The sequence below is a fragment of the Notolepis coatsorum genome (assembly GCF_963971535.1).
Source record: "Notolepis coatsorum genome assembly, chromosome: 11".
In the NCBI taxonomy this organism is placed as follows: Eukaryota; Metazoa; Chordata; class Actinopteri; order Aulopiformes; family Paralepididae; genus Notolepis; species Notolepis coatsorum.
Window position 1 is genome coordinate 38505065 of NC_140175.1, and position 26342 is coordinate 38531406.

The 26342-nt window shown below is 41.6% G+C and overlaps 1 protein-coding gene across 1 annotated transcript in view; it reads left to right on the plus strand.

Moving 5' to 3' along the window:
- fubp3 (far upstream element (FUSE) binding protein 3) overlaps positions 1–26342 on the plus strand; it is a 147230-nt gene that overhangs the window by 117018 nt on the left and 3870 nt on the right. The window contains 10 exon segments of the mRNA XM_084323998.1: positions 6689–6787; positions 10308–10409; positions 10516–10618; positions 12618–12718; positions 15064–15205; positions 20496–20566; positions 20568–20657; positions 21017–21090; positions 21481–21557; positions 23000–23071. Of these exon segments, the coding sequence (XP_084180124.1) occupies positions 6689–6787; positions 10308–10409; positions 10516–10618; positions 12618–12718; positions 15064–15205; positions 20496–20566; positions 20568–20657; positions 21017–21090; positions 21481–21557; positions 23000–23071 (931 nt within the window).

A 26342-nucleotide genomic window follows, 5' to 3' on the forward strand; every position in this document is an offset into this window, starting at 1 on the left:
TCATTATTTTGCAACAAGTTAGCCCTCTCATAAATAGCACATATAAATGAATAACTAACTTGAACTAACTTAATAGGATTGAAGTGATATTTGGCTTAAAAAACCGGTCGCCTGGCAAAAAAAAAAAAAAAAAAAGCCAGACTGTGCATTGGGCCGCGGCTCTCTGACGCCTTATTTTCTGGGCCCCGGCCTGAAAAGTTTGGGAACCCCTGCATTAGACCATACTTTACTATGAATAATGTGAATGAAAAAGTTTAACGTTGCTACACAATGAACAATACATATAGGACTTTGAATGGGCCCTAATAATGGCAATGTAGCAATAGAATTTAAAAAGTTATAGCCCTGCAAAGAAGGGGAATTTCTCCATAGACAAATAGCGCTGGCAATCCAGTCATTTTCCGGATTTCTGGCCGGCACCCATAGTGTTAATTACATTTTTTTTTTAACAACAGATGTATGTTTATTTTGCAGCAATTCTTTGTCGTTGTCGCCATCTTTAGTGTTACATCCCCTCACACTCCAGTTCTCAGGCTGCAGCTGGTTTGAAAGCGAAAGTAAACCGGCTTCTCTGCTGGCCGTGGCTCCAGGGGAGTTGAACAGTTCTGGCTCTGCTAGTTTCTTTTCTATCTTTTGGCGCTTTTTTGGTGGACAAATCACCTCACATGTGTACCGTGACTCGCGACTGGAGACTAGCTCTGCTAGCAAACATAGCCTACTTTTTTGTACAGACGGTTTCAAACTGTATTTTAAATTAGAAAGCAAACAAAATAAATTGACAAGAGAAAAATAAATCTCAATTTGGTCAGTATTGTCATTTGGACAAGCAAAGCCATTACTTTAAGTTGCAGGCAAGAAAGACAAATCTGTCCACCGTCTCTGGTTTTAAAGCTGCCCTGTTGCAGGTCACAATAAAAAAAAAAAAAATGTTTTTTTGTTTTTTTTTTATTATCAATCGATATCGATTATTAAAATATATCGCGATAATTATCGTTTTATCGCCCAGCCCTATATAGTAGTCAAAACTATTACATTTTAAAGATGTTTGTTTAACCTCTTAACACATTCTGCTCCATAAACGAGTTAACTTGTTATTGGCCGCCAATCGAATAGCGCCAACAACGAGTTTACTGAAATTACCGCTACGACGGTCATTTCATGTATGGACGAGGAGACATAATAGTGATAATCTAGCATTGATTTCAGGATGATTAGATAATCAGCTGAAAAATTTCAATGTGATGACTGGATTACAGTAAAATGCATTTTTCTCGCCTTTTCCTGGAATCACTGAAAAACACCCAAACCATACTCTATTCAAAACGGTATAAAAACGGAAATGTACGAATGAAAAAACAATCTGTCTTGGCAATGTTGACTAGAAGCAGCTCACTGAGACCCGACGGCGTTATTAGACCCATAGATATAATATAAGATATATTTTAAGCACTCGCAAATGCCACAGTCTAAAACTATATCCATTGAAAAAAGACCTGGCAATGAATGGGGTATTAGCGCCCCCTGCTGTGGCGGTCAATGTGTTAAGGTGAGACAGCACCCCCTAGGCAAAACAAATATTTGAATAGATATCACTATGAAACTTTCCCAGTTTGTTATGTACATATAAACTAAGAAAAAATATATTGCAAGTTTTCTGAATTGTATGTTTATATATGCAAATGAGGCAGTTTCTTCATTAAATATGTGCACACCGTTGGACGATGAGCGTGGAACTGAAATATTCCTATTATGGGATGTAGAAATATCCGATCCATTTCCAGGTTGTATAATAGTATATACGTCCAAATCATGTTGTTTATCGATTTATTTGCATCCGATCGATATCCAGTGTGTCAAGATGGAGTCCCGCTAACGATAGTGAGTGCCCGGACGAAATATGGGTGAGCACCACTTCATCCGCATCACTTCCTGTTTGGGCGATCCGCCGATCGGCCACCAGATGGCGCTCTTGAACCGTTGGAGAGTTGAGAGGGGCTCAACAGTACATATCATGTCTCCGGGGGAGAAATATGATTTCGATCACAGATTTTTGAAATATTGATATCAAAGACGCTGCCCAGCGTCTTCGGCAGAATAAGCATGGCGGGGAAAGACGCTGCCCAGCGTCTTCGGCGATTAAAGTGTTAAGTGATGTGTTTCTTTTTCAAATGTAGCCAAGAGTAAAGACCCTAACCCTATCAAAACAGCAGTCAAAGTGTATATTTTCAGCACTACGTTTGTTTAGCAATGATTTTAGGTGTTATTATCTAAATATAAGCGAGTTGAGCTGTGGACATTATACAAAAGTAACTGTACTTACCGGTACTTACAGTAGATTTCATTCACGGTCTTTGCTGGCCTGTAACGGGCACCTGGTGGTACTAAATACAGATTTAACTCTGCCATTGGAAGGAGGAGATTTGGGCCGATCCATAGATGTAGGACTTGGACATAATAAGGTCATTTATAGGCCTGATATTCTATATTATATATTCATATTGCATGTGTCCGGATGGCAAAACTCAGTACTGTATCTACAAAAAAACCTGTAAATCATCTGCCCTTTGTTCATTTGCTTAGATGTTTTGTACACTTGATCTCAAGAAGGTGCTGAGGGGCGGCTAGGTGGTGTAGTGGGCAAGTCGCTCGCCATCAACACTGGAGACGCTGGGTTCGAATCCAGCTCTCGGCGTTGCTATCAGCTTGGCTGGTCGTTCATACTAACACAATTGGCAGTGTTAGGGGTGGGAAAGCTGATGGGTGGGTCCTGGGCGTTGTGGACAGTGACTCCTACAGTTCGGTCGGGGCGCCTGCACAGCGAGGGTAGGATCTGGAGGGAGGTAGTGTGACCTTCCACACGTTACACTCTCCCGGTGAGAATCTGCGCTGCCAAGCTGGCTGCCGGCTGGCTGCATATGCATCGGAGGAAAGCATGTGACAGTCTCCGGCCTCTCGGACCAACAGTAGGGGGGAGTGCGCAACAACCAGGAAGGGGGTTGGGAATTGGCTAACAGTGGGATGGGAGAACAAATCGGAAAAAGGAGGGGGGGGGAGATTAAAAAGTGCTGAATGAGCTCAGTGGCAATATTTCATATGTCAATGTTAGCATGGTGTTATTCACTGTCGAAGATGATTTTTTAAAGATTTTATTATATTCTCCTTTTGGTTCATTACAATTTACTCAAGCATAGTAACAGGCAGTTGAAGTGGAGAAATCTTCCATTTACTTGGGTATGTACTTTTAGGCGAATTTTCCGAAAATATGGCTCGGCCTTAACAGGTTGTTACTTATGTTGTATTCTAATAATCTTTCATCTATTTTTATTATTTAATCAGTAGATCAGGTGTCCGGCTTGTAGCTTGTGTACTACCATTATCTCCTGACTTGCTTTTCAGTCGTTCAGTGGGCACTACAAAATGTCATCGCAAGCCACAAGGTAGAAAGCAAGACATTTGACAGGCTGTAGGGTCTATTTTGCATATTCAAGGTTGTTTTATTCTGATATTAAGCTACTTCCATTACAAGCGCAAATGGAGCACATCTGATCTAGTGGTCAGTGGGTGCCACAGTGATGGTGAATATACTGCATGTTTCAGGCTGCTGACATACAGTATTTTAATTATTATCTTCCCTGCCTGGCTACACCACACGAGGAAGCTGTGTTCCTGGTAGTGTTGTACTTGGGAGATGTTGACGGTCTCAGTGTTATCTCGGAATTTACTGTCTCGACTCTTGGACAAAGAGGACTCCGAATTTTATTTCAAGGCCGCACACAATCGGAGGGCGGCTAAGTGGCGCAGTGGCAAGGCGCTCGCCACTAACGCAGGAGATGCTCGGTTTATTTTTATAACCTTACATTGAAACGGCATTAGGAATATTACCGGTAATTGGATTTAGATAAAGTCATTGAACCGTCTTATTTGTCATAATAGAACATTCTAGAACATTTGTGATGTCACAGTATGATGTCATAATCAAACATTCTAGAACATTTGTGATGTCACAGTATGTCATAATCAAACATTCTAGAACATTTGTGTATCTATTCAACAATTCTCTCAGAAGATCTCATTGTGCATCTTGAAACAGTGCTGAGCAGTACTGAACAGATAGACTAAACAACATAGATTGAAACCTGCATTTCTAGACCAGGGTGCCTTGTCTACCGTTTTGCCGTGGAAAGAGCCGGCAAGTTGATTTACGGCTTTCAGGTATGGAGGAATTTTGTCATGTGTCGAGTCGGCGGTGATTTTGGAGACTGGTAAAATAGTTTTCTTATCTTGTAGTAGTGACGTAAACAAGTTTTAGTTTAGGAAAATAGCTTTAGGATCACTTCTGTAAACAAAGACTTCGCTGTGGAAGAGAAATAAACCATTTGGATATCTTTATTTTACACTGGAGCGGCTGTGGACATTATTTTTCTTTATCAATGAACGTACTACTCACGAGTAGGGATGGGTACCGAATTCGGTACTTTTGAGGTACCGAACCGAAACACGTCGGTACTACCGAGTATCGAATCAAGTGAGAAACCAAAAAAAAAAAAATTGTATTAATTTTTTTTTTACTAGGATTTGACTTGATTCAACAACAAAGCAGTCGGAGCAATGACGAGCCGAAAACTGTCGAAATTGTAGTTATTTGAAGTTTGGATTTTTTTTTTTTATTAATTACATTTAAATTAAATTAATTAAATTTCTTGAGACTAAAGTACAGAAAAAAGGTACCGTTGGGTACCGGTATCGATTCACAGGTACCGGTACCGGCAGGGAACAAAATTAACTTTTTGACTTACCAGCCATTTGGCTGGTAGATTTGAAAAACTACCAGCCAGGCAGATTTTTTACCAGCCAAAAATTAAAAATAGCTTTTTAGTATATCGCCATGTGTTATTATTACTATATAATACTCTCATATGCTATTTTCAATTAATATCATAAACAACATAAGGAATATTAGCATAATTTTGAGTGGACTGAAGGAATGAGTCAGCGTTAATCGTTTTAAATGCAAATAATTTATTGAAACATAGAAGTGGGGTCGGGGGGACACACACTGTTTCAACTCACCACCCCCGCATCATATTGTAGTCTAGTCTGTCTTCAAACTTCCACTCCTCTCGAAACCTTTTTATATTTGAATATCAACATTATCTGTGCATCCTCAGTAATCCTCAGTTTACTACAATATACTCCTCTCCTGAGTCCTGACTAGTGACTTCATCGTCTTTCCAAACGCACGCACACACACAGAGAAAGGGAGAGTGCCCCCCCCCCCATTTCCCTTTCCCCAGTCCACACTGTCTGCTGTTCTCTATGGCTCTGCCGCTGATCAGGATTAGCTTGTTAGCTTACGCTAACATAACGTTCATTTCGGGCGATGTGGGCATAAAGGAATGGCGACGATGCAATGCATGTTAGATGCATTTGACCCGTTGTGAGAAGAAGAAAAAACCACAGACTTATTTCGGCTTGCAAAATAGGCACACTGCTGTGTAGCTCTGCTCTCGGAACAAACTTAAAGGGGAACTATCTTATAAATGGCCTTTTTCAGTGTTTAGCATTGTTTCCTAGCTATGTGGACTTATATTAATATGATCTATGTCTCTAATTCTCATATTGGCGCATTCTTCCAATTCTCCTCTCACAATATTCACCCTCACTGAACTGAGTCATCTGAAAATGTGCTGATTTGTGATGTCAGAGAGACACCGCTGCATGATAATGTTCAGGCGAGGCAGTGGTTTACCATTGTGGTTGGAGCCCAGGCTCAAAACGGCTTAAGATCTTGAGGTAGAAAAATGCTGTTTTTGAGGACTTGATTAGAAATACAAAACAATGAATTAAAAAAATTACAGAGGTGTTCCATAAACTCACAGGAATTGTGTAAAAGTGCCCAAATAGTGAAAGAAATAGTAAAATAGTTCCCCTTTAACTTTTTGACTTACCAGCCATTTGGCTGGTAGATTTTAAAAACTACCAGCCAGGCAGATTTTTTACCAGCCATTGGCGGTTGGCTGGTACTTATTTTGTTCCCTGGGTACCGGTATCGGTTCAAATGTGAAAGGTACCCATCCCTACTCACAAGTAAGCAACTTTAACCAGTAGAGTGGACCGTCGGCCCTCATACAACGGATTCTCGATTCCCATCCCTAACCTGAATATGAATGTGATTTCAAAAAAGACCTGACAATCACCTTGTTTCATGTGTCTATCAATCTACAAACATTGTTGTGTTTTTAGAAGCCATTCATAATGGTGAGAATCTTAGGGTACACTTGAATATACCTTTATAGCCTTTATAGGTATACGTACATACGTATGTGGATGGTTGGGCCAACTTCAACGCATATATGACCCTGGTTGGCAGAATCCACATCACGTTAAATGTTGGGTATTATTAACTTTTGTTTTTATGAAGTAGCTCTCGCAAACCAAAATGTAGGGAGACCCATGCTGTTTTTAGATGAACATCAAAACAGCACGGTACTGGTATTCATTGCTCTAGGTGGCCTTTAATAATGACAAATATGTGTACCTGACTGGTAGCATACATCATTCTTACGTAGTTGGCTCTAAGTTGTGTATTCCTGCAACAACTGTATGTTTTGAGAGATAAGTAGGTCTGCACATACAGTTTTGTGATTTGGACCCCAGGCTCTTTGCTGATGTGTATTTTTCTTCGCAGGAGAGGACAGGTGTGAAGATGATTATGATTCAGGATGGCCCCATGCCCACCGGAGCGGACAAGCCCCTGAGAATCACTGGAGACCCTTACAAAGTGCAGGTCAGTCTCTGCAGCAAACCTGACAAACCTCACAGCCTCAGTTTGGCTGTTCATGACGGTTGGAAAACCTGAAAAACTTGTCTTTGTACTTTGAGAATTCCTGTTGGGTGAACCCCCTATATATTGTGTGTTGAGTATTAGCCTACAAACACAGATACTGGAGTTAAAGGCCAGATCAGTGATCCAAAACGTACACAGTTGGGTACAGTAGCCCCACCACCAAAAATGAAGAAATGGAGACATGTTGATTGACTGCTCTTGATACAAGGACTAACTTTATACAACAGATGGGACTAACTTTATACAACAGATGGGACAAACTTTATACAACAGATGGGACAAACTTTATACAACAGATGGGACTAACTTTATACAACAGATGGGACTGACTTTATACAACAGATGGGACTAACTTTATACAACAGATGGGACTAACTTTATACAACAGATGGGACTAACTTTATACAACAGATGGGACTAACTTTATACAACAGATGGGACTAACTTTATACAACAGATGGGACTAACTATATACAACAGATGGGACTAACTTTATACAACAGATGGGACTAACTTTATACAACAGATGGGACTAACTTTATACAACAGATGGGACTAACTTTATACAACAGATGGGACTAACTTTATACAACAGATGGGACTAACTTTATACAACAGATGGGACTAACTTTATACAACAGATGGGACTAACTTTATACAACAGATGGGACTAACTTTATACAACAGATGGGACTAACTATATACAACAGATGGGACTAACTTTATACAACAGATAGGACTAACTTTATACAACAGATAGGACTAACTTTATACAACAGATGGGACTAACTTTATACAACAGATGGGACTAACTTTATACAACAGATGGGACTAACTTTATACAACCGATGGGACTAACTTTATACAACCGATGGGACTAACTTTATACAACAGATGGGACTACCTTTATACAACAGATGGGACTAATAATGAACTTTATACAACGGGTGAAGATTTTATTTGTAAATTTGCTATATTTTGAGACGTTTGTTTACTTTGGTAATATTTATAGGCAGTGGAGTTAAATAGACCAATATTCTGTATGCAGATGGATACGAAAGTTCCAGGGAGCTTTTTTACCATCTACAGATTCATATTGACTAGGTTTACACGGACCACGATATTCCAATATTAACCCGATTAAGACGGTACCCTGAATAAGAAAGTGCCACGTAACAGCATTTTCTGATAACCTTAACTTAAATAAGGTCATAGATGGAGTAAGCACTATTCTAGTATTAGAGTTGCATTATTGAGGGGCAACATATACACCAATCTTAACTCCTTTACGAAGCTTTCTCCCTTTTTTTTTGCTTTTATGGGACATGACCAGACATGGACAGGACTGAAATTGACCAGGAACAACAAAAAACAACAGACAAAAACTAAACAAAAATCGAAAAACAGGCAAAAAATTTCTAATAATAATGATAATAGTAATAATAATAATAAACAGGGTTCGTACGGGTGCTGGAAATCCTTGAAAATGCTTGTATTTCAATGTGCTGTTTTCAAGGTTTTAAATGTGCTTGAATTGTGTATAAAGTGCTGGAAAGTGATTGAAATTGTAATTGCACTTTATACTTTCATAATAAATCGCTATCTGACTGAATAGTTTGGTTTTAGACAAAGAAATAAAATAACTCGGAGCGACTCGAGCGAGCCTATTTTGCGTTCGCCTTTCACGCAAAATGTGGCTGGGCTCGACCCGTAGTGTTTTTATATAAATAGCCTGGGAGTCGGGACCTATATCCCAGACACAGACTTGCTCTCTTTCATCTGTGTACACCCACTACTATCAACATTACACATGGATACAACAAGGACAAGACCACTTTCACTTAAAAAGGTAATGTTGGTATGAAAAGAAAAGAAACAGACGAGTGCTAACACTGCGATTGACCCTGCTATAAGTTGTTATGAATCCCTTTAGCGCTTGAAGTGCACTAAAACATCGTAATGATTTTTTATTTTTCATATAATGTTGGGTACATGCTCGGTAGAGTTAGAACGCTCCCAGTCTTAGGGGCTGTGATATTTTGTTACCACACTTTATGCACCTAGAAGTGCGGTGGCAGGTTCGCTAAGCTAATGTTGTTAGCCGAATGCTCTGATGGGGGCCGCCATTTTAAGTTAAAATGACGTCGGCGATCTACGGTACGACTGGAGGGACAAAAGGGAATGTGTGACGTGTGTGAAATTTGTACAGTAGGTCCCAGACTCCCAGTGAGAATTGCAATCAGTGTGTACTGTGTATTTACACTATCCTAATGTTGCTTTGTTGGTTAAAAAACAAATAAGCAATTTAAATCAGAATATGTTCCATTCCATGTCTGACTATTTCTGAATCTATTGACCATTTTAAGGAATGTTTGGTTACTATTGGGCTTCTAGCCTTCTACTGAACTTATTGTGAATCAGCTGATAGGGTTTTGGCTAGACTATACGTTATTTTTATAACAGAACATTTACGGAGACTGGTGTGGAACTGGTGTGGAGCAGTTGTAGTCTGGAACGCAGTAACGTACTGTATATCTGTATGTCATGTATGTCATAAATGTCACTATGAACCAAAATGGGGGACCCTGATGTAAACAAGATGAAAGTCTTTCTCTGGTCTGCATCCCCTTAACAATTGTGTGTATTGAGCTGTACTGTATTGTAACATTATTATCCATGTAATTACTGTAAAGTTCACGTTAGCTGTTAGATTGCATATTCCATAAATTAACATGCTAAAATTGGCCTGGCTCGTCACGTTTGATTGATTGATTGAAAACTTTATTAACAGATTGCAGAATGGGTACAATACAGTACGGCTCAATACACACAATTGTTAAGGGGATGCAGACCAGAGAAATACTTTCGTCTTGTTTACATCAGGGTCCCCCATTTTCAATTCATAGTGACATTTATAGCATACACGACATACAGATATACAGTATGTTACTGCATAACACATCGGCTCAGCCAGGTTATACCGGTATATAATGCCAAGTCTACATAATTTTGGTTGTTTATAGCACAATAACATCTGATTTAATGTGATGGAAGAAATGAAATAATCATTTTGAGTAAATATTTAATTTACCACAGCCGCATAAGATGCTGGAAAATCTTGAAAATTCACCTTGAAAATGCTTGAAAAGTGCTTGCATTTTGCCTTGGAAAAGGTGTACAAACCCTGAATAAATAACCAAGGTTATACAGTGGGGCGGAGTTTACCACAGAGTATCTGAGGTGCTCGCCTCAGAGAAGGGAGTATTTCTTTAGGATTGGTATTTCTTTAGGATCAGTCAGGGTCAAGGGATGTGAGTGTTTATGAATGTGATTAGAGGTTGCCATCTATCATAAAAAATGCCAATTGAGCCTCTTAGAGAGTACTTTAGAGTAAGGTTGATTATTGCATGTAAACATAGTCATTGATTGTCCTTTTCTGTTTGATGTTGTCTCCCTGCAGCAAGCGCGTGAGCTGGTAGTGGAGATCATCCGAGACAAGGACCAGGGAGACTTCAGGGCCGGCAGAGACTTTGGCTCCAGACTTGGGGGAAGCAGCCTGGATGTAAGGACTGAGACTGAGGTCTGTCTGGACAAATACTGGACAAACTACTCTATTCTAATGAATTCTGAAAGAAGACAAAAACATTTATTTTGTCTCCCTGCTCCAGTTGGCAGTGCCCAGGTTTGCCGTGGGCATAGTCATCGGCAGGAATGGAGAGATGATCAAGAAGATCCAGAACGATGCTGGAGTCAGGATCCAGTTCAAACAAGGTTAGTCAAGAAACCAGTAGAAACAAGGTTTTAGGGTTGAGCCCAAACGTTCAAAGGTTCGGACCTTCGTTTGTTACGTTGGCACTCTAATCTTAATTAATGGGAATTAATCGTTTTTTATTTATGTATTTATTTTATACGAAAAATATATATCAGAATGTGATATATCAGAATATCACAGTACTATGTTGTGTTTACAATCATTTCAAAGTCACGCACGAACACACACAGCGCTGCTGGCGGGACAAAACCTCATAACTCCAAAAACCCAACTTTTCAGCAGATTAAAAAAAAAGAACACAGATTTGAGGGTGAATAGAGTTAGGAGGTTTAGACAGATGATCGGTTTAATGCTTTCCCATTGTTTAAACTTTGTAAAACCCACACACACACATGGAGGATGATCTACGGAGTTGATTTATATAAAAAAAAAAGCAGCGACGACAGTCTAGTTGAGATGAGGAGGGGTCACCATCCGTCATACATTATCAAAAAATGAATCAATTATGCAAAAAAGAGAGAGGGAGAGACTCATGCGCACTCACCCGTCTTATTTCATAATACAATGTTTTACGAATAGTTTGGTTTTTAGATAAAGAAATAAAATAAGAGCGGCTGGGTGGCGCAGCGGACATTGCACTCGTCACCAACGCGTGAGACACCGGTATCGAATCCGGCTGTCAGCGTTGCCTCCGCCTTGGGCCGGCCGTCATTAGGGATGGGTACCGTTCACATTTGAACCGATACGGTACCGGTACCTGTGAATCGATACCGGTACCCAGCGGTACCTTTTTCCGGTACTTTAGTCTCTAAAAATGTAATCTACCTACCTCAGTTGTAAAAAAAAATTAAATAAAAAAAATCCAAACTTAATATTTAATAAATAAATAATGTATTATTATTACCGGTACTTTATTATTATTTACATCTTACTGATGTAAAGCACTTTGAACTGCAATCCCCTGTATGTAAGGTGCTATACAAATAAAGTTATTATTATTTATTTAGAACAACAGATAATACACATGAAAAGAATAATTTGTGTGTGACTGACTATATATATATATATATATATATATATATATATATATATATATATATATATATATATATATATATACACAGTCAAGTCACACACATATCAAATTATTCTTTTCATATGTATTATCTGCGAGACAGCGCCAACATGCAACAAGTCGAAATTGTCCGCTATCAACTGCCAGCAGGAGCAGTGTCACTCTGCATGTCGACTGCTCCACTGTCTGTGTAACCTCGTTCCCAGTTTTATCTCCTCCGTGAGTCTGTGTGTCTGTCAACTGAACTCTGCTTTGGTCCAATCACATTTCCCCACCCACAGTCTGCGAATCAGAGGCAAGAGTAGCTCTCTCTCACGCTCTCTCTCTCTCTCACTTTCACTCTCACACTCACACACACACATAGATTCTTCAATTCTCCCTACGACCAACCAGTGGGGAGCACATGCGAGCAACGATCAAGACAGGGGAGGGGGGAATTGGCACGACTAAATTGGGATGGGAGAAAAACAGAAAAAGTGGATAAAAAGAAAATGGCTTTGAGTATCTAGAAAAGCAGCACTATATAAATGCAATGATCATTCATTCACTAGTTAATTCAAAGCTCCATCAGGTTTGTTCTCTTATATTGGGGCGGTGGGACCCCTGTCCCCTACAAGTCTCCCAGTCACACACCTATGGCCTGCCACCATCCCTCCAAACAGGAAAAACAAAATGCCTTTGCAGGTGTCACCAAACCACCGGTTTGCCCATACACAACACACCGTCCATCCCTATACCTATGTATGTCTAAATGTGTGAACACCCGGGTTGGCCACGTAGGTCTGTGAGGCAGTAATGCGGTGCGCCACTCGGGCGCCCCTCCCAGACCACTTCCTAACATTAGTGTACATGTCTTGTGTGTAGCCCTGAGGCCATTATGATGTCATATGACAGTCTCCTCTCCAACTTCTCTCCTGGTCCAGATGATGGCATCAGTCCTGACCGGATTGCCCAGGTGATGGGCCAGCCCGACCGCTGCCAGCACGCGGTCCACCTCATCAACGAGCTAGTCCACACAGCGCAGGTACTGGCCCACCACAAACCAACGACAGAGGTTCAGAAATCAAAATGTTTATTTATTTGTTTACATTCAACAAGGCCACAATTGGCTGAAATTAGGCAAATTCAAATTACATTTTAATATTAATGATCAAATTTACGTCTGGGTAGTGCAGCGGACTAAGCGTCTGTCTACCACCACAGAGACAGTGGGATCCAATCCAGCTGTGGTGCTTCCGGGTTGGCCGACCGTCCATACTAACACAATTGGCAGTGTTAGCGGGTGGGAAAGCCGGTGGGGTGGGTCCTGGTCGTTGTAAACGGCGACTCCTACAGTTCGGTCGGGGCAGCAAGGGAAGGATCTAGGAGAGGTAGTGTGACCTTCCACACGTTACACTCTCCCAGTGAGAGTCCACGCTGCCAGGTGAAAAGAAGCGGTGGGCTGGGTACACATGTGTCGGAGGAAGCATGTGATAGTCTCCGCCATCCCGGACCGACGGTAGGGGGTAGAGTGCGCAATGACCAGGAAGGGGATTGGGAATTGGCATAACGACTAACATTGGGAGGGGAGAAAAACCAAAAAAAGGGGGAAAAGATCATTAAAAAAAAAAGGGGGACAAAAACCAATGATGCGTTTTCAATTCACCTCATATCAATAATGTTGTATTTATTTATTTACACCTCGTATCTATGTTTTATTTTCTTACATTCGACTTGTAGTCAAATTTGTTTTTGTTTTTCAAGTTCTAATGAAATTTGAATATTGAAATTCGTTCCGACAGCCCTAATCTATTCATCCCTTTTTTGTAAGCTGGCCCTGTGATTTCAGTCCCTTCCATTGTCCCTCCATACAGCCATCCTCAGGCAATCCTCTAGGCAGGTGGGTGCCAGCCAGGGCCAGCCTAGCCCCCGCCCAGCCTCCCACTACCATTGACCCCTTAACCCTGTGGCTGGGTGGCGGGGAGCTCCTCAGACAGATGTATAGCCAGGTAACAGGCAGCTAGGTCCCTTCTATCACCAAACCCTCCTCTGTCACCTCTTGAGAGCCACTGTTCACTGAGCCACCACTAGAGGGATTACCAGTACTAGTTAAAAGGTCTCACCACTAGAGGGATTACCAGTACTAGTTAAAAGGTCTCACCACTAGAGGGATTACCAGTACTAGTTAAAAGGTCTCACCACTAGAGGGATTACCAGTACTAGTTAAAAGGTCTCACCACTAGAGGGATTACCAGTACTAGTTAAAAGGTCTCCCCACAAAAGGGATTACCAGTACTAGTCAAAAGGTCTCACCACTAGAGGGATTACCAGTACGTACTAGTTACCCACCACTAGAGGGCTTATCAGTACGTACTAGTTACCCACCACTAGAGGGATTACCAGTACGTACTAGTTGCACACCACTAGAGGGATTATCAATTTGTACTAGTTGCATACCACTAGAGGGATTACTAGTTAAAAGGGCTCACCACTAGAGGGATTATCAGTATGTACTATGTACTAGTTACATACCACTAGAGGGATTATCAGTTTACTTTGTACTAGTTGCATACCACTAGAGGGATTATCAGTATATACTAGTTACAATGTCTCACCACTAGAGGGATTATCAGTATATACTAGTTACAATGTCTCACCACTAGAGGGGTATACCAGTACGTACTAGTTACAATGTCTCACCACTAGAGGAATTATCAGTATGTACTAGACCTCACATGGTGAATCACTGACTCAGGGTCTCCCACTGGGCTCAAAGACAAATTGCAAGCAGCTGTGATGAATAAGTCATACGGTTTTCACACGTGGTGGGGTATAACACCCATGGGTATGGGAAAATGTTGAAAATGGGTTGAATTTGAGTGAAGTGTGCGCGGGCTGTTTGAGTTGTCTGAAATAAGTTCCCTGTAATTGTCCTTGATATCTCCAGCAAATGCTTTGGGCATTTTTTATTTACATTTTTTTAAGATGGCCGCAACTAGGGCGTATGACTACAGTCATTTTCAATGATTCTCAGTTATAGCTGCAAATGTATTCACACCTCTCTGGCATCAGAACAATGTCACAGATTTTAATTGGTCTTTTAATTTATGCTGAATGCATAGATTTAAATTGATTCACTGGAGAACAATCTTGGCAAAGAAATCTTACAGATTTAGCTATTTAATAAACTAGTAAAAAAAAGTCAACTTTAGAATTCAACCTCACTCTATAGTCCGACTCCTCCCTCCGTTGGGGACGGCCCGACGCACGACCTCACTCTAGTTCTCCTTCGGTTGGGGACGTCCCGACACACAACCTCACTCTAGTTCTCCCTCCATGTATCTCTTTAAGTCTCCTCTCACCCTGGACTCACACACTCCCGCCCCACAGGAGAGAGATGGCTTCGGGGGTCCGATGGGACCGAGAGGCCGGGGTAGAGGCCGCAGCGACTGGAACATGGGCGCCCCCGGGGGGCTGCAGGAGGTGACCTACACGATACCCGCCGACAAGTGTGGCCTGGTGATCGGCAAAGGTGAGGAGAAGGTCGTCATGGTGAAGTCAGGATGATCTTGGTATATCACACTGTGGTGAAGTCAGGATGATGTTGGTATATCACACTGATTTCATAGCCACCTAAAAACTTTTTTTCTTATTTACTTCATGTAATATGTAGTTTTTATTTTTTCATTACTAGTTTGAACAGGATACATGAAGCTGATTCTACATCTATATCTTTCTGGTTTAAATAGTCTCACTCTGTTGTGTCCTGCCCTGCAGACGTTCTGCCACACACTCTAAACTTAACCGGCAGTCACAGACGGATAGATCAAAGATGATGTGAATTTCTTCCAGGTTAAACTGCATATCAGCGCCCCAAAGTGTATCATAAGCAGTTCATTAGATAAAGCTTTTTCCCCCTTTCTCATAATTAAATATCATTTGGGTATCTCTCACTGTGTGAAACTGATGAGGAGAATGAGAAGGGGGGAGGGTGGCGGCGCCCCAGGCCTCATGTATACAGCACAAGCGGCATTCATTGGTCTCACTAAGGGCTTAATGACGGGGATAATGCGTGTAATGTGACATTAATTGTTAAAGGTGCATAATAACAGCCCTCAATCATGTGGAAGGCTGCCTGGCATCTAATGAGGCCCTTTCAGCCCAATAGAGTGCAGCGAGGGAATGAAAAGGAGGAATTAGCTTATTGGCTATTCATGCCCACTCTATTGCCAGCTATTTAAAAGTCATTGACCATTGCGTTGGAAGGAGTTCTGTGTGTGTGTGTGTATGTGTGTGTCCTCGGCACAAATGTGTGCGTGCGGTGGTGGGCGTGGTCCGAGGGGGCCTCTTTACCTATGATAAAAACATGGCAATAGAAATGTCAAGTGGCTTTTGTGCATTTAGTGGGGCGAGGGAAACAAATAAACCTGGGCGTTGCGTCCCTCTCTCTTCTCATTAGCATATGAACTGGGCCAATATGGTGGAGATGGCTGGTGGGTCTGGGTGCTGTCAGCCAGCTCTTTAAGGGTGCAGTGATTAATATCTTTACGATGCCATATGCAGCCCATTGCCCTTCTGCTTTGACCCCCCCTACACACACACACAGCCTGTTGATGAATCAAACCACCCACCAAACCAGTCCAACTTTAACCCAAGCCTGCCTTTTAGCTGATTAGTGAGATGGAGTGAAACTGTGTGGAAGCTGCTACAATGTTAAAAGAAAGGCTGTAGATTTCAGCACCGTAGTTTGTGAAATATTTGAAAATATTGGTAACTTCTGAAAGTTAAAAGGGCTTTAAGAGATATCTGCATTTTGGCTAACTTCCTGTCACACACTGCGTTGTAGATTACATATGAATTCAGATCTAGCTATTGTATGTTGCCAGAAACATATTTTTTGTGAACCGTTTAGGTAGAAAAAGAACATTTACGAGCACCATGTTTTTCCTGCTCTCCACGTCCCACTTTGAGGAGTTCTCTCTCTTGATTGGATAAAGTGGGAACTGGATACCAGTATTTTCTGTTTACTGCAGAGCAGGAGGGACTTGGATACCATGTTACTGATGACCAGACACACTATCGGTGATGGCTGTCAGAATGTAGAGCTAGTTAGTTAACACTTATTTTAACAAAGAAATGCCACTTAACAGCACCTACCTCGAGAGTAATTACAAGCCAGGTATACTCCTAACTTTAAACGTCCAGTATGTAATTTTTACGCCGCTATGGGTCTCTCACTCAAAACTATAACAAAAGACGGAGTTTGATGATGTCGTGAAAGGAGCATGGGATGTTGTCTTCACTGCTAAAATGCACTGTACTTTTCTTAGCTTTTAGCTAGATTGAGAAATGAGAATTCATATTAGCCTGATATGGTTTGAAAGCTACTGGCAAACTGAGCTATGTAATCTAAATCTCAATTAAAGGTTGTAGCAAAGCGAATGCTAACCATTTCATTCTGCGGGAGGTATAGCTAAATAAAACCACAGATTTGGGTCGTTAACGTTTTAGTGATTTGAATGGAAAATAAAATGTTAACTACTTGAGGTAAAAGCTGTCAATCAAGCGTGATATGATCACGCCCATAAAGAGCAAATCAGCCAAGCGTAGCACGATACCGGAGGCACAGCAGTTGGTCACACTATGGGTGGTGTAGGAAGGGGGTAAAGATGATATGACAGGCGACCAAATGAAATGCACCATTACCCTGATTTAAAATTACAGATTTATCTGGGTTTGAACATTGTTTAAACGTTTATGATAATGTAAGACACAACTCGACAAAATATATAGCAGGGTCATAGGTCTAGTAGTTTTTAGCAGAAATGTTATGGTGCTGCTGAAAACAGTCCTATGACAGCCACACATCTCATAGTAAAGATGAATTATTGTTCATATATCATCATATAAAAAGTGAACCGATCTGAGCCGACTACTCAATAACAACATTTTACAACACTACATTTTTCCTACAGTTAATGTTAGCTTTCATACTTTGATATAATTTGAATTCAATGCAAAATCTAATTTGTGACTTCTAAGTTCTAGTACAAATGTGAACTGATGGAGCTTGAGCCTTTAGTGTAAGGAAGACGTGAAACATGATTTGCCTTTAGTGTAAGGAAGACGTGAAACATGATTTGCCTGGAAGACTTGAAACGTGATTTGCCTTTAGTGTAAGGAAGACTTCAAATGTAAAGCTAAAATGTCTAGGGATGCACCGAATGGGAAATTCTTGGCCGAAACCGATACCGAAAATAAGAAACGGTTGACCGAAAATCGAATGCCGAAAGGCCGAAAATGATTAATATAAATATATATATAATGTATTTATTTTTTGCTACCTGATTATGGCTAAACTTAACTTAAATAATATTAATAATCACTATTATGGGCCCATAAAACATTTATTCAGCACTTTTGAATGCATACATTAATTCCAGACTGACTGCTGAAAGATTGTACAATTTAAACATTTTCTCTTTGCATACAACAAAATGTGCATTAAAGTCAAGTGCATTTTCTTTTCTCTGTAGGATAACTACAACAAAGTGCATTCAGAACAAAGCCAAGGTGCTTTAAAACTGCATAAATATCTGCATAAAGACACACACATGAGCGGGAGAATAGCTTATAGCAGACTTAATGATGTTACTGTAGTGTTACTGAGTCATAATTCACAGCGTTCTAGCCTACATGGAAGGACTGTATTTACTACATCTCCCGTGACTCTTAGCGGGGGATGACGTAGCTTAAGAGAGACTAGTGAACGAGGAATGGAAGCGTTGTTAGCTAGCTTAACGCTAACGTAGGTTTTTAACCGCGACGGGCATATAGTAATGGCGAGGATATAAAGCATGTTAAAGACGCATTTATTAGAGTTGCTCACAGAGTTTACATAGAAACAGCGCGACTCCCAAGAGGAGTTACCGTACTTTTCGGACTATAAGCCGCAGCTTTTCCCCCCATTTTTCGACCCTGCGGCTTATATAACGGTGCGGCTTATATGTGACTCGACGTGACCAAACCCGAAAATGTAAAAATCAAAATATTGCTTTTTTGACTGCATTGAAATGTTATTTATCTGTTCCCTTATTTGCTAAACGTAATACAACTTGTAGATTAGTTAATTCTTGTTATTTTTCCGACAGTATTGTGTCCCAATGCTAATTACATATGGTAATTAAACATTAAAACACCTGCGGCTTATAGTCCAGTGCGGCTTATATATGTACACATCATTCAATTTAGCTGCTGCGGCTTATATTCAGGTGCGGCTTATAATGCGAAAAGTACGGTAGTTATCACAGGCTGTAGATTACATGTTGCGCATGCTATGTCTGTAGCTGCGTTTTGATTACGTCATCACAACAACACGTTAGGTTACGAACATAACCCTGTTATTTGACATTCTGTGATATATTTTCGTCCGAAAGTGCCCTTTTTAACCATTTTCGGTGGCCGAATATTCGGTGCATCCCTAAAAATGTCAGCTAATCCTTAAATTATGAGAATACAAATCGCCCCCACTGATTTCACATCTTGTATCAGAAATTGTATCCGTTTTCATCACTTATGCCATTCATATCGGATTAGTAATCTAAACGCTTTTTGAAAATCGCCAGAAATCATTCTCACTGTTGTGTTGTTCTCCCAAGTACTTGTGAGCTTGTGTCCACATTTTCACACCAACGGCTAACAAGTCCTTTGGGTTCGCCCTGAATGCCGTCACCAGTTGCACTTTTGTGTCGCCCTCCTTTTCTCCAGCTCACTAAACCAGTCTCATTAATAAGGCCCGTATTATCTGTCCTCACCAAGGCCCAGTCCATGAAATGAATAGCGAGGGTCTTCATTGCTCTCTGCTGTCTGACCAGAGGAGCTCATAATGGCTTCATTAAGGCAGAAGTTTCATTTGGTTGACAATGGCTTAATGGCCCATGTGCTGTGTATTGGCAGCGGCGGTGAGGCGACAGGAGGAGGAGAGGTTTTGATGAGCGTTTTCATGCCTGGGTCAGTCGGGGTCGTCCCGAGTGTCAGCCACCAGTGAACAAATGTGTAATTGATGTTGGGACAGCCCCGGTGTCCCCTCGGGAAGCCCCCTCAGCCTTTTCATTGAGACGGGCCTGGGGGGGGTTGTCCCCTCGTCCACTCCCTCCCCTCATCACACGGCACAACACGGGAGTCAAGACTGAAAAGGCTAAAAAGAGAGAGACAAACGATATCCCAGAAGGAGGATACGCTCCAATTTCATCCCTTTTCTCCCGCGGCTATGTTTCATTTCTCCCCGCTGGTTTAATTGCTCTGCCCACACGTGGAGACGCTGCCGGTTGATTCGTCAACGTGGGGAGGGGGGGCAAAGTGTCTCCCTTTGTCTCTGATTTAGCACGGATGTTAAGATAGAATGGTAAGAGAAGCCATTGGACACATGCCATAGTCTCGTAAGGTAGCGGCATCGCCTGGTGCTCTGTGGAGTCATGTTGGTTGCAGACATGTTGATGTCTGAACTCCGGTCTGATGTCCGTCTGGCAATAGGACGGAACAAGTACATTGACATTCTTTATTGTTCAATATCTCATTTCTAAGGCTGTAGATAAATTTCTACATGACTGTCTCTTTTGATTTGTTTTTTTATTCTTCATTGCCAACCGCTTGGCATTGGCTCAGGATGTTTCAGCATTGATTCAAGATGTTTGACTTAAACTCTTGCCTGTCATCCTTCTCTCTCTCTCTCTCTCTCTCTCTCTCTCCTCTCTCTCTCTCTCTCTCTCTCTCTCTCTCTCTCTCTCTCTCTCTCTCTCTCTCTCTATCTCTCTCTCCCACAGGTGGAGAGACCATCAAGAACATCAACCAGCAGTCTGGTGCCCACGTGGAGCTGCAGAGAAACCCCCCCACCCAACACCGACCCCAACGTGCGCATCTTCTCCATCCGAGGCACCCCTCAGCAGATGGAGATGGCCCGCCAGCTGATCGATGAGAAAATTGGGGTAGGTGGTCTGGGTCTGCAACCCCCCCCCCCCCCCACTCCTTCTCCTGGCACCTCCCCCCCACCCCTTCCCCTGGCACCCTCCCCCCACCCCTTCTCCTGGCACCCTCCCCAATAAGCCATTGTCTGGCCTAATATTCATGAGGACACATGTCGATGTAGAGAGCGGCTGGGGTGAGCCTGGTTCCTGTGGTGTGTGGCGTCCAGCAGGATGTCACCAGGGGTTAAACATGAAGAATCCATCAAATGGACTTAATGGAGTGCGTCAGCGCCCGGCCCTGCCCTTTGACCTTGCCTGTTGGCTTCTTTTAACCACCAAGTGTGGTCTCTCACTCCGTCTCTCTGCTCTCTCCACTCCAGGCCTCGGGAATGGGAGGAAACAGCAGCTTCGGCATGAATCCCTTCACCCAGGGACAGGCCACTCCTCACCAGAAGTAAGAGGTCCTTCACCACCTCACACTTTACACGTTTACATGGCGTGTTTATTTTATTGTAACACAGTTAACAATATAATTGTACATATCTGTTAATTATTCATGGTTCCTACGCAAGAACTGAAATATACAGAATTATGAACTTGGATCGTGTGAAAACGTTAGGGAATTGTACGAAAATTGTCTGCGTTGATATATTGTTCAGCGTTGATATACGTACATGAATACATATATAGTAGTTGTATTAATACAAATATAATGTACTTCTAGACCCACTGCCATTTGGCGAATTGTAGTATTTATGCAGTGATGAATAATTAACTTCTAAAGTCCATTTGGCTGAAGGCTACTCACGCTTCACACACTGACCTCTCCCTGTTGTACTCGCAGTGGCCCTCAGACATTCATACCTGGAGGTTGGGGAACAACATATCAGACATGGCAACCTCAAGGCCAACAGGACCCCAGTAAGTAAAGTTATTTCTAAATGGGAGGGGGGTGGGGGGGGGGGGCAATGTCCCCCAAAAACAGTAAACCACTGACTGAACAAGAAGCTACTTCTACAGACACAACAAGAGAGGAGCTGCTAAGAAAACTAGAAGATATGTTCACTATGAGAGTGTTTTTATAGAAAGAAAGTGGGTTACTGTTGATGGAAGTCCGTAAGGAATAGGAGGAGTAAGTGGTGGTAGCGTTAGGGCAAGATTATCTTTGAGAACCCATCCACATATTCTATATTCTCCAAACATCTTTGGAAGGAGTTTCTAGCTTGCTACAGTAAACAAGCAATGAAACGCACACAGAATAGTAATGACATCAGAGAGCTTGCTTGCTAACTAACTGGAGATGCAGGCAAACTATGTGAATCCTCCAAATGTACATCCATTTTGTATTGTTGCAAAAAATCGTATAGCTAAGGATTTGCTTGTTGTTTGCAGGAAAGTGACCCAACCCCCCACAGCACAAAGAGAAAAAGTTGAGAGAGAGAGAGAGAGAGAGAGAGAGAGAGAGAGAGAGAGAGAGAGAGAGAGAGAGAGAGAGAGAGAGAGAGAGAGAGAGAGAGAGAGAGAGAGAGAGAGAGAGAGAGAGAGAGAGAGAGAGAGAGAGAGAGAGAGAGGAGAGAGAGAGAGAGAGAGAGAGAGAGAGAGAGAGAGAGAGAGAGAGAGAGAGAGAGAGAGAGAGAGAGAGAGAGAGAGAGAGACGAGAGAGAGAGATGAGAGAGAGAGAGAGAGAGAGAGAGAGAGAGAGAGAGAGAGAGAGAGAGAGAGAGAGAGAGAGAGAGAGAGAGAGAGAGAGAGAGAGAGAGAGAGAGAGAGAGAGAGAGAGAGAGAGAGAGAGAGAGAGAGAGAATTTTCAAAGTACAGTGTCCCCAAAATGTAGAAAATGTCTGGATGGTAAGCCACAACCTCATGCAGTAACTCTGTAACACACAGTGTTGTCTGGGTTTCAGGTCACAATGGTTCCCAGAACAGTCAGATGGACTACTCCAAAGCATGGGAGCAGTATTATAAACAAGCTAGGCAAGTGTCACTCAGGGGGGAAAAAAGAGAAGGCTAGACACCAGAGTACTGAGGTCCCCCCCCCCCCCCCCCCAAGTTCAATGGAAGTTGAAGTTGGATGCCTGAGATTGTCCCATGCTACCCCTCCTTTCTCTCTTCAGTGTGATGATATCCCATTCTGACCATATTTAAAACAAGTGCACAAATCTTAAGCGCTCAAATCAAACTGGTTCTTGAAAATCCCAGCCTTGGTTTAAATCATCTCTTTTAAGAGTTAAAAACTGAACTTTACTCAACGGCCTATATAATTGGAACTTGGCACATCTTTGTCACAGATCATGTAATGGGAGGTTACATTATTTTTGGAAATACAGTCGACTGACTTGTGCTTCGGTCTTGCTTGCTCACAGGCCAGCAGAGCCAAGCCCAGAGCAGCGGCCCTGACTACAGCAAAGCCTGGGAGGAGTACTACAAGAAACAGAGTAAGAGACCAGACATCTGCTTCATTTGACCTAGACCACAGATCAGGCAGAAACTCTCAATCTGTCATTTATTGCACTAAACTAACTTACACTTAACCTTCTCATTTTGAGAAGAGGACAATCGGAGCTCTCAATGAGCGTTGGAATTTTTTTTAACTACACTTCCCAACGGCCTCTAGCTGCCTTCAAACAAATTACTAGTGTATGAATTGTCTTTATTACTCAGGATTATATACCACAAAACTTAACGTTATTGGCATATATTGGAGTGCAGTTAGTTTGTCTCCCCTATTTTGAACATTTAGCAACAAATCCGATTTGAAATCAGTTTAAAAATGGCAGAGCTGTTTCATGGGCTGCCAAAATGTTATATTTTGCACCAGGGAACTTGAAGGTTCATGCACAACGCACATGTGTGTAACCTCAACCCTTTATTGCAAAATTAAGTGATATACAATTTTTTTTTCAGGACAACTTGGCCTATCAATCTATATGCTACAGTTATGTCATATATATGAATGTATAAATGTAATATCTCAGATATTGTTAAACACAGAACAATAATGAACAATCAATTTGGCTTACTGTTACTGTATTGTTTGTCTTGTGCATGAACCTTCAAGTTCCCTGGTGCAAAATATAACATTTTGGCAGCCCATGAAACAAGACAAACAATACAGTAACAGTAAGCCAAATTAATATAATAATAATCTGGTCAGCAGCCTCCACTGATGTAGCGTGATTCAAACCCCCTCAATGTGCAGTTTCTAGTTAATCAGTCAGCAGCCTCCACGAGTGAATCGCGTAGTTGTTTTGATAAATGCGTTGTGTATTCGCGTGATTCAATTCGGACAACGATTACAGCTCCGCATTTCATTCATTTCATTTGGGACCTCTGCCGCTCGCAGGGACCTCTGCCGCTCGCAGGGACCTCTGCCGCGCTCGCGGCAAAAGGGGCGGGGGGGGTCGTGGCCAATCAGAGACAAAGCTGAACACAAGTTGGTTGCCTTAAATGTTCACGCAGCCCGATCCATAGTGTGCAAGTTGGCTATAATAAGGTCATTTATGGGCCCTATATTCTATAATAATATTTCAAATTGCATGGGTCCGGATGGCAGAATTTAGTACTGTATCTACAAAACCTTCTGTTTAATCATCTTCCCTTTATTCATTTCCTTAGATTTATTGTACACGTGATATCAAGAAGTTACTGAACGAGCTCAGTGGTAGTTTCTTATGTCTGGTCATTTTTAGCATGGTGTTATTCACTGTCAAAGATGCAAAGAAAAATCATAATTCATATTCTCTTGTTTCATCACAATTTAAGCAAGCCTAGTAATAGACACAATATTTCTGACAATGGGAATACATTCACTGGGGTCCATAGATGTCCCTAGATACCAAGAACATGCAAATGGACCTTGTAGAAGTGGAGCAATATTCCATTTACTATAGGTATGTATTTTAGGCAGATTTTCAGAAAATAGGGCTCCGGGCTAAAGAGGTTAAAAGATTTGAAGATGCCATTGACCAAAATGCCGGGGTGCCTATCAGGCATGCGTTCTTCATGGGATAATACAGATAAGTACTCGCTATTTGCATATCAATAGCGCCGGTCGTCAGGTGTGCTAAATACGTTCTCGGATACATTCACACCTAACTTGTTGTGAATGACATGTTACATTCCATTCGTAGAGGCAATTAGGCACTGTCTTTAGTCTGTGCTCAAGCGAGGGGACATTAAATGCGCATTCGCGGGAGTGCGCGCACGCGCCGGGAGCGCGCGTGCACGTCGCACCATTAGGTGCGTGCAACCCCAGATGATTTCAATAACGCACCACTGGTGCCTATGCAGGTCTGGAAAATTTATTTGACAATTTGGAGGTATTTATAAGTATAGAAACACCCCCCAGTAATTTGGGGAAAAGTGTGTGAATTCACGACGGCAACACTGAATTATATAAAGGACCATACTGGTCTGAATAAGTTATTATTCACCACTTACTAATTGGCACACATATTTTACATTACTCCAGACCATTTTCCTGAGTGTCGCTTATGGTTATAACTTTTAAATTTTTGCCTTGTTTACTTTTTTAAATCACAGAACTATATAAAAGAAACATACCCAAAATGTACCTCCCGATTGTGCTAACAAAGACATTGTTCCCTAGAAAACATGTTTTCTGTGTGTGCACTTATTTACAGTCAGAAACTTGCTGCTTTCTGTAGACCTCTTTGCTAGCACGAGTGGGATGGATTTAAAGGAAAACTCCCAACATTTTGGGAAATTAGCATATTTGGCATCTACCCTGGAGTTAGACAAGAAGATACATAGCCTTTTTCTTCTGTGCATGCAGTAGGAATAGGAAGACACGCACCGTTAGCCTAGCTTAGCATCAGTCACTGGAAGTAGGTTCCTCCATTAGCCTAGTTCCAAACGTCTTCCTACTCCTACTGCATGCACAGAGAAGAAAAAGGTATCCATCTTCTTGTCTAACTCCAGGGTTCCCAAAATGTTGGAGTGTTAAGATACATACCTTTTTCTTCTATGTGCATGCAGTAGGAGTAGGAAGACACGTCGCACCGTTAGCCTAGCTTAGCGTCAGTCACTGGAAGTAGGTTCCTCCATTAGCCTAGTTCCCACCGTCTTCCTACTCCTACTGCATGCGCAGAGAAGAAAAAGGTATGCATCCTCCTCTAACTCCAGGGTAGATGGCAAATAAGCTAATTTCCCAAAATGTTGGAGTTTTCCTTTAAGCTAGGTGTATCACCGTGCTGGTACGGTCCCTGTTGACGCTACTATTGGTTCATCTCCTCCTGTCTAAGATGAGCTCTGGGAAAGTATGGTATTTTAAAACAGAAACTGTGTATGAACTAGGGGTGGGGGGGGGGGTAATCGATAGAGCAATATATCGCAATATTTTGCATGGCAATATTATAACGATACATTGACCCAGTATTTATATATTTTTTAAATGATGATGATAATCTAAACATTTTTTTTTGCTAAACTTTACAACAAAAGATTGGAATTAGGTGAACAGACTGAAAACATTAGCTTATTAAATTAAACTGATGATATATATATATATATATTAGTGCAGATGGCAACAAAGTTTTCTGTCGGGACACAATTAATAGTTAATAATAAAGTTGCAGTCAGTGTGTCCTAAAGAGGCACTATGCAATTTGTTGTACATTGTTTCATGTACAATTGGCTAGTTTGTGATGCACATTATACAACGGCATGCAAATTTCTCGATTCTGA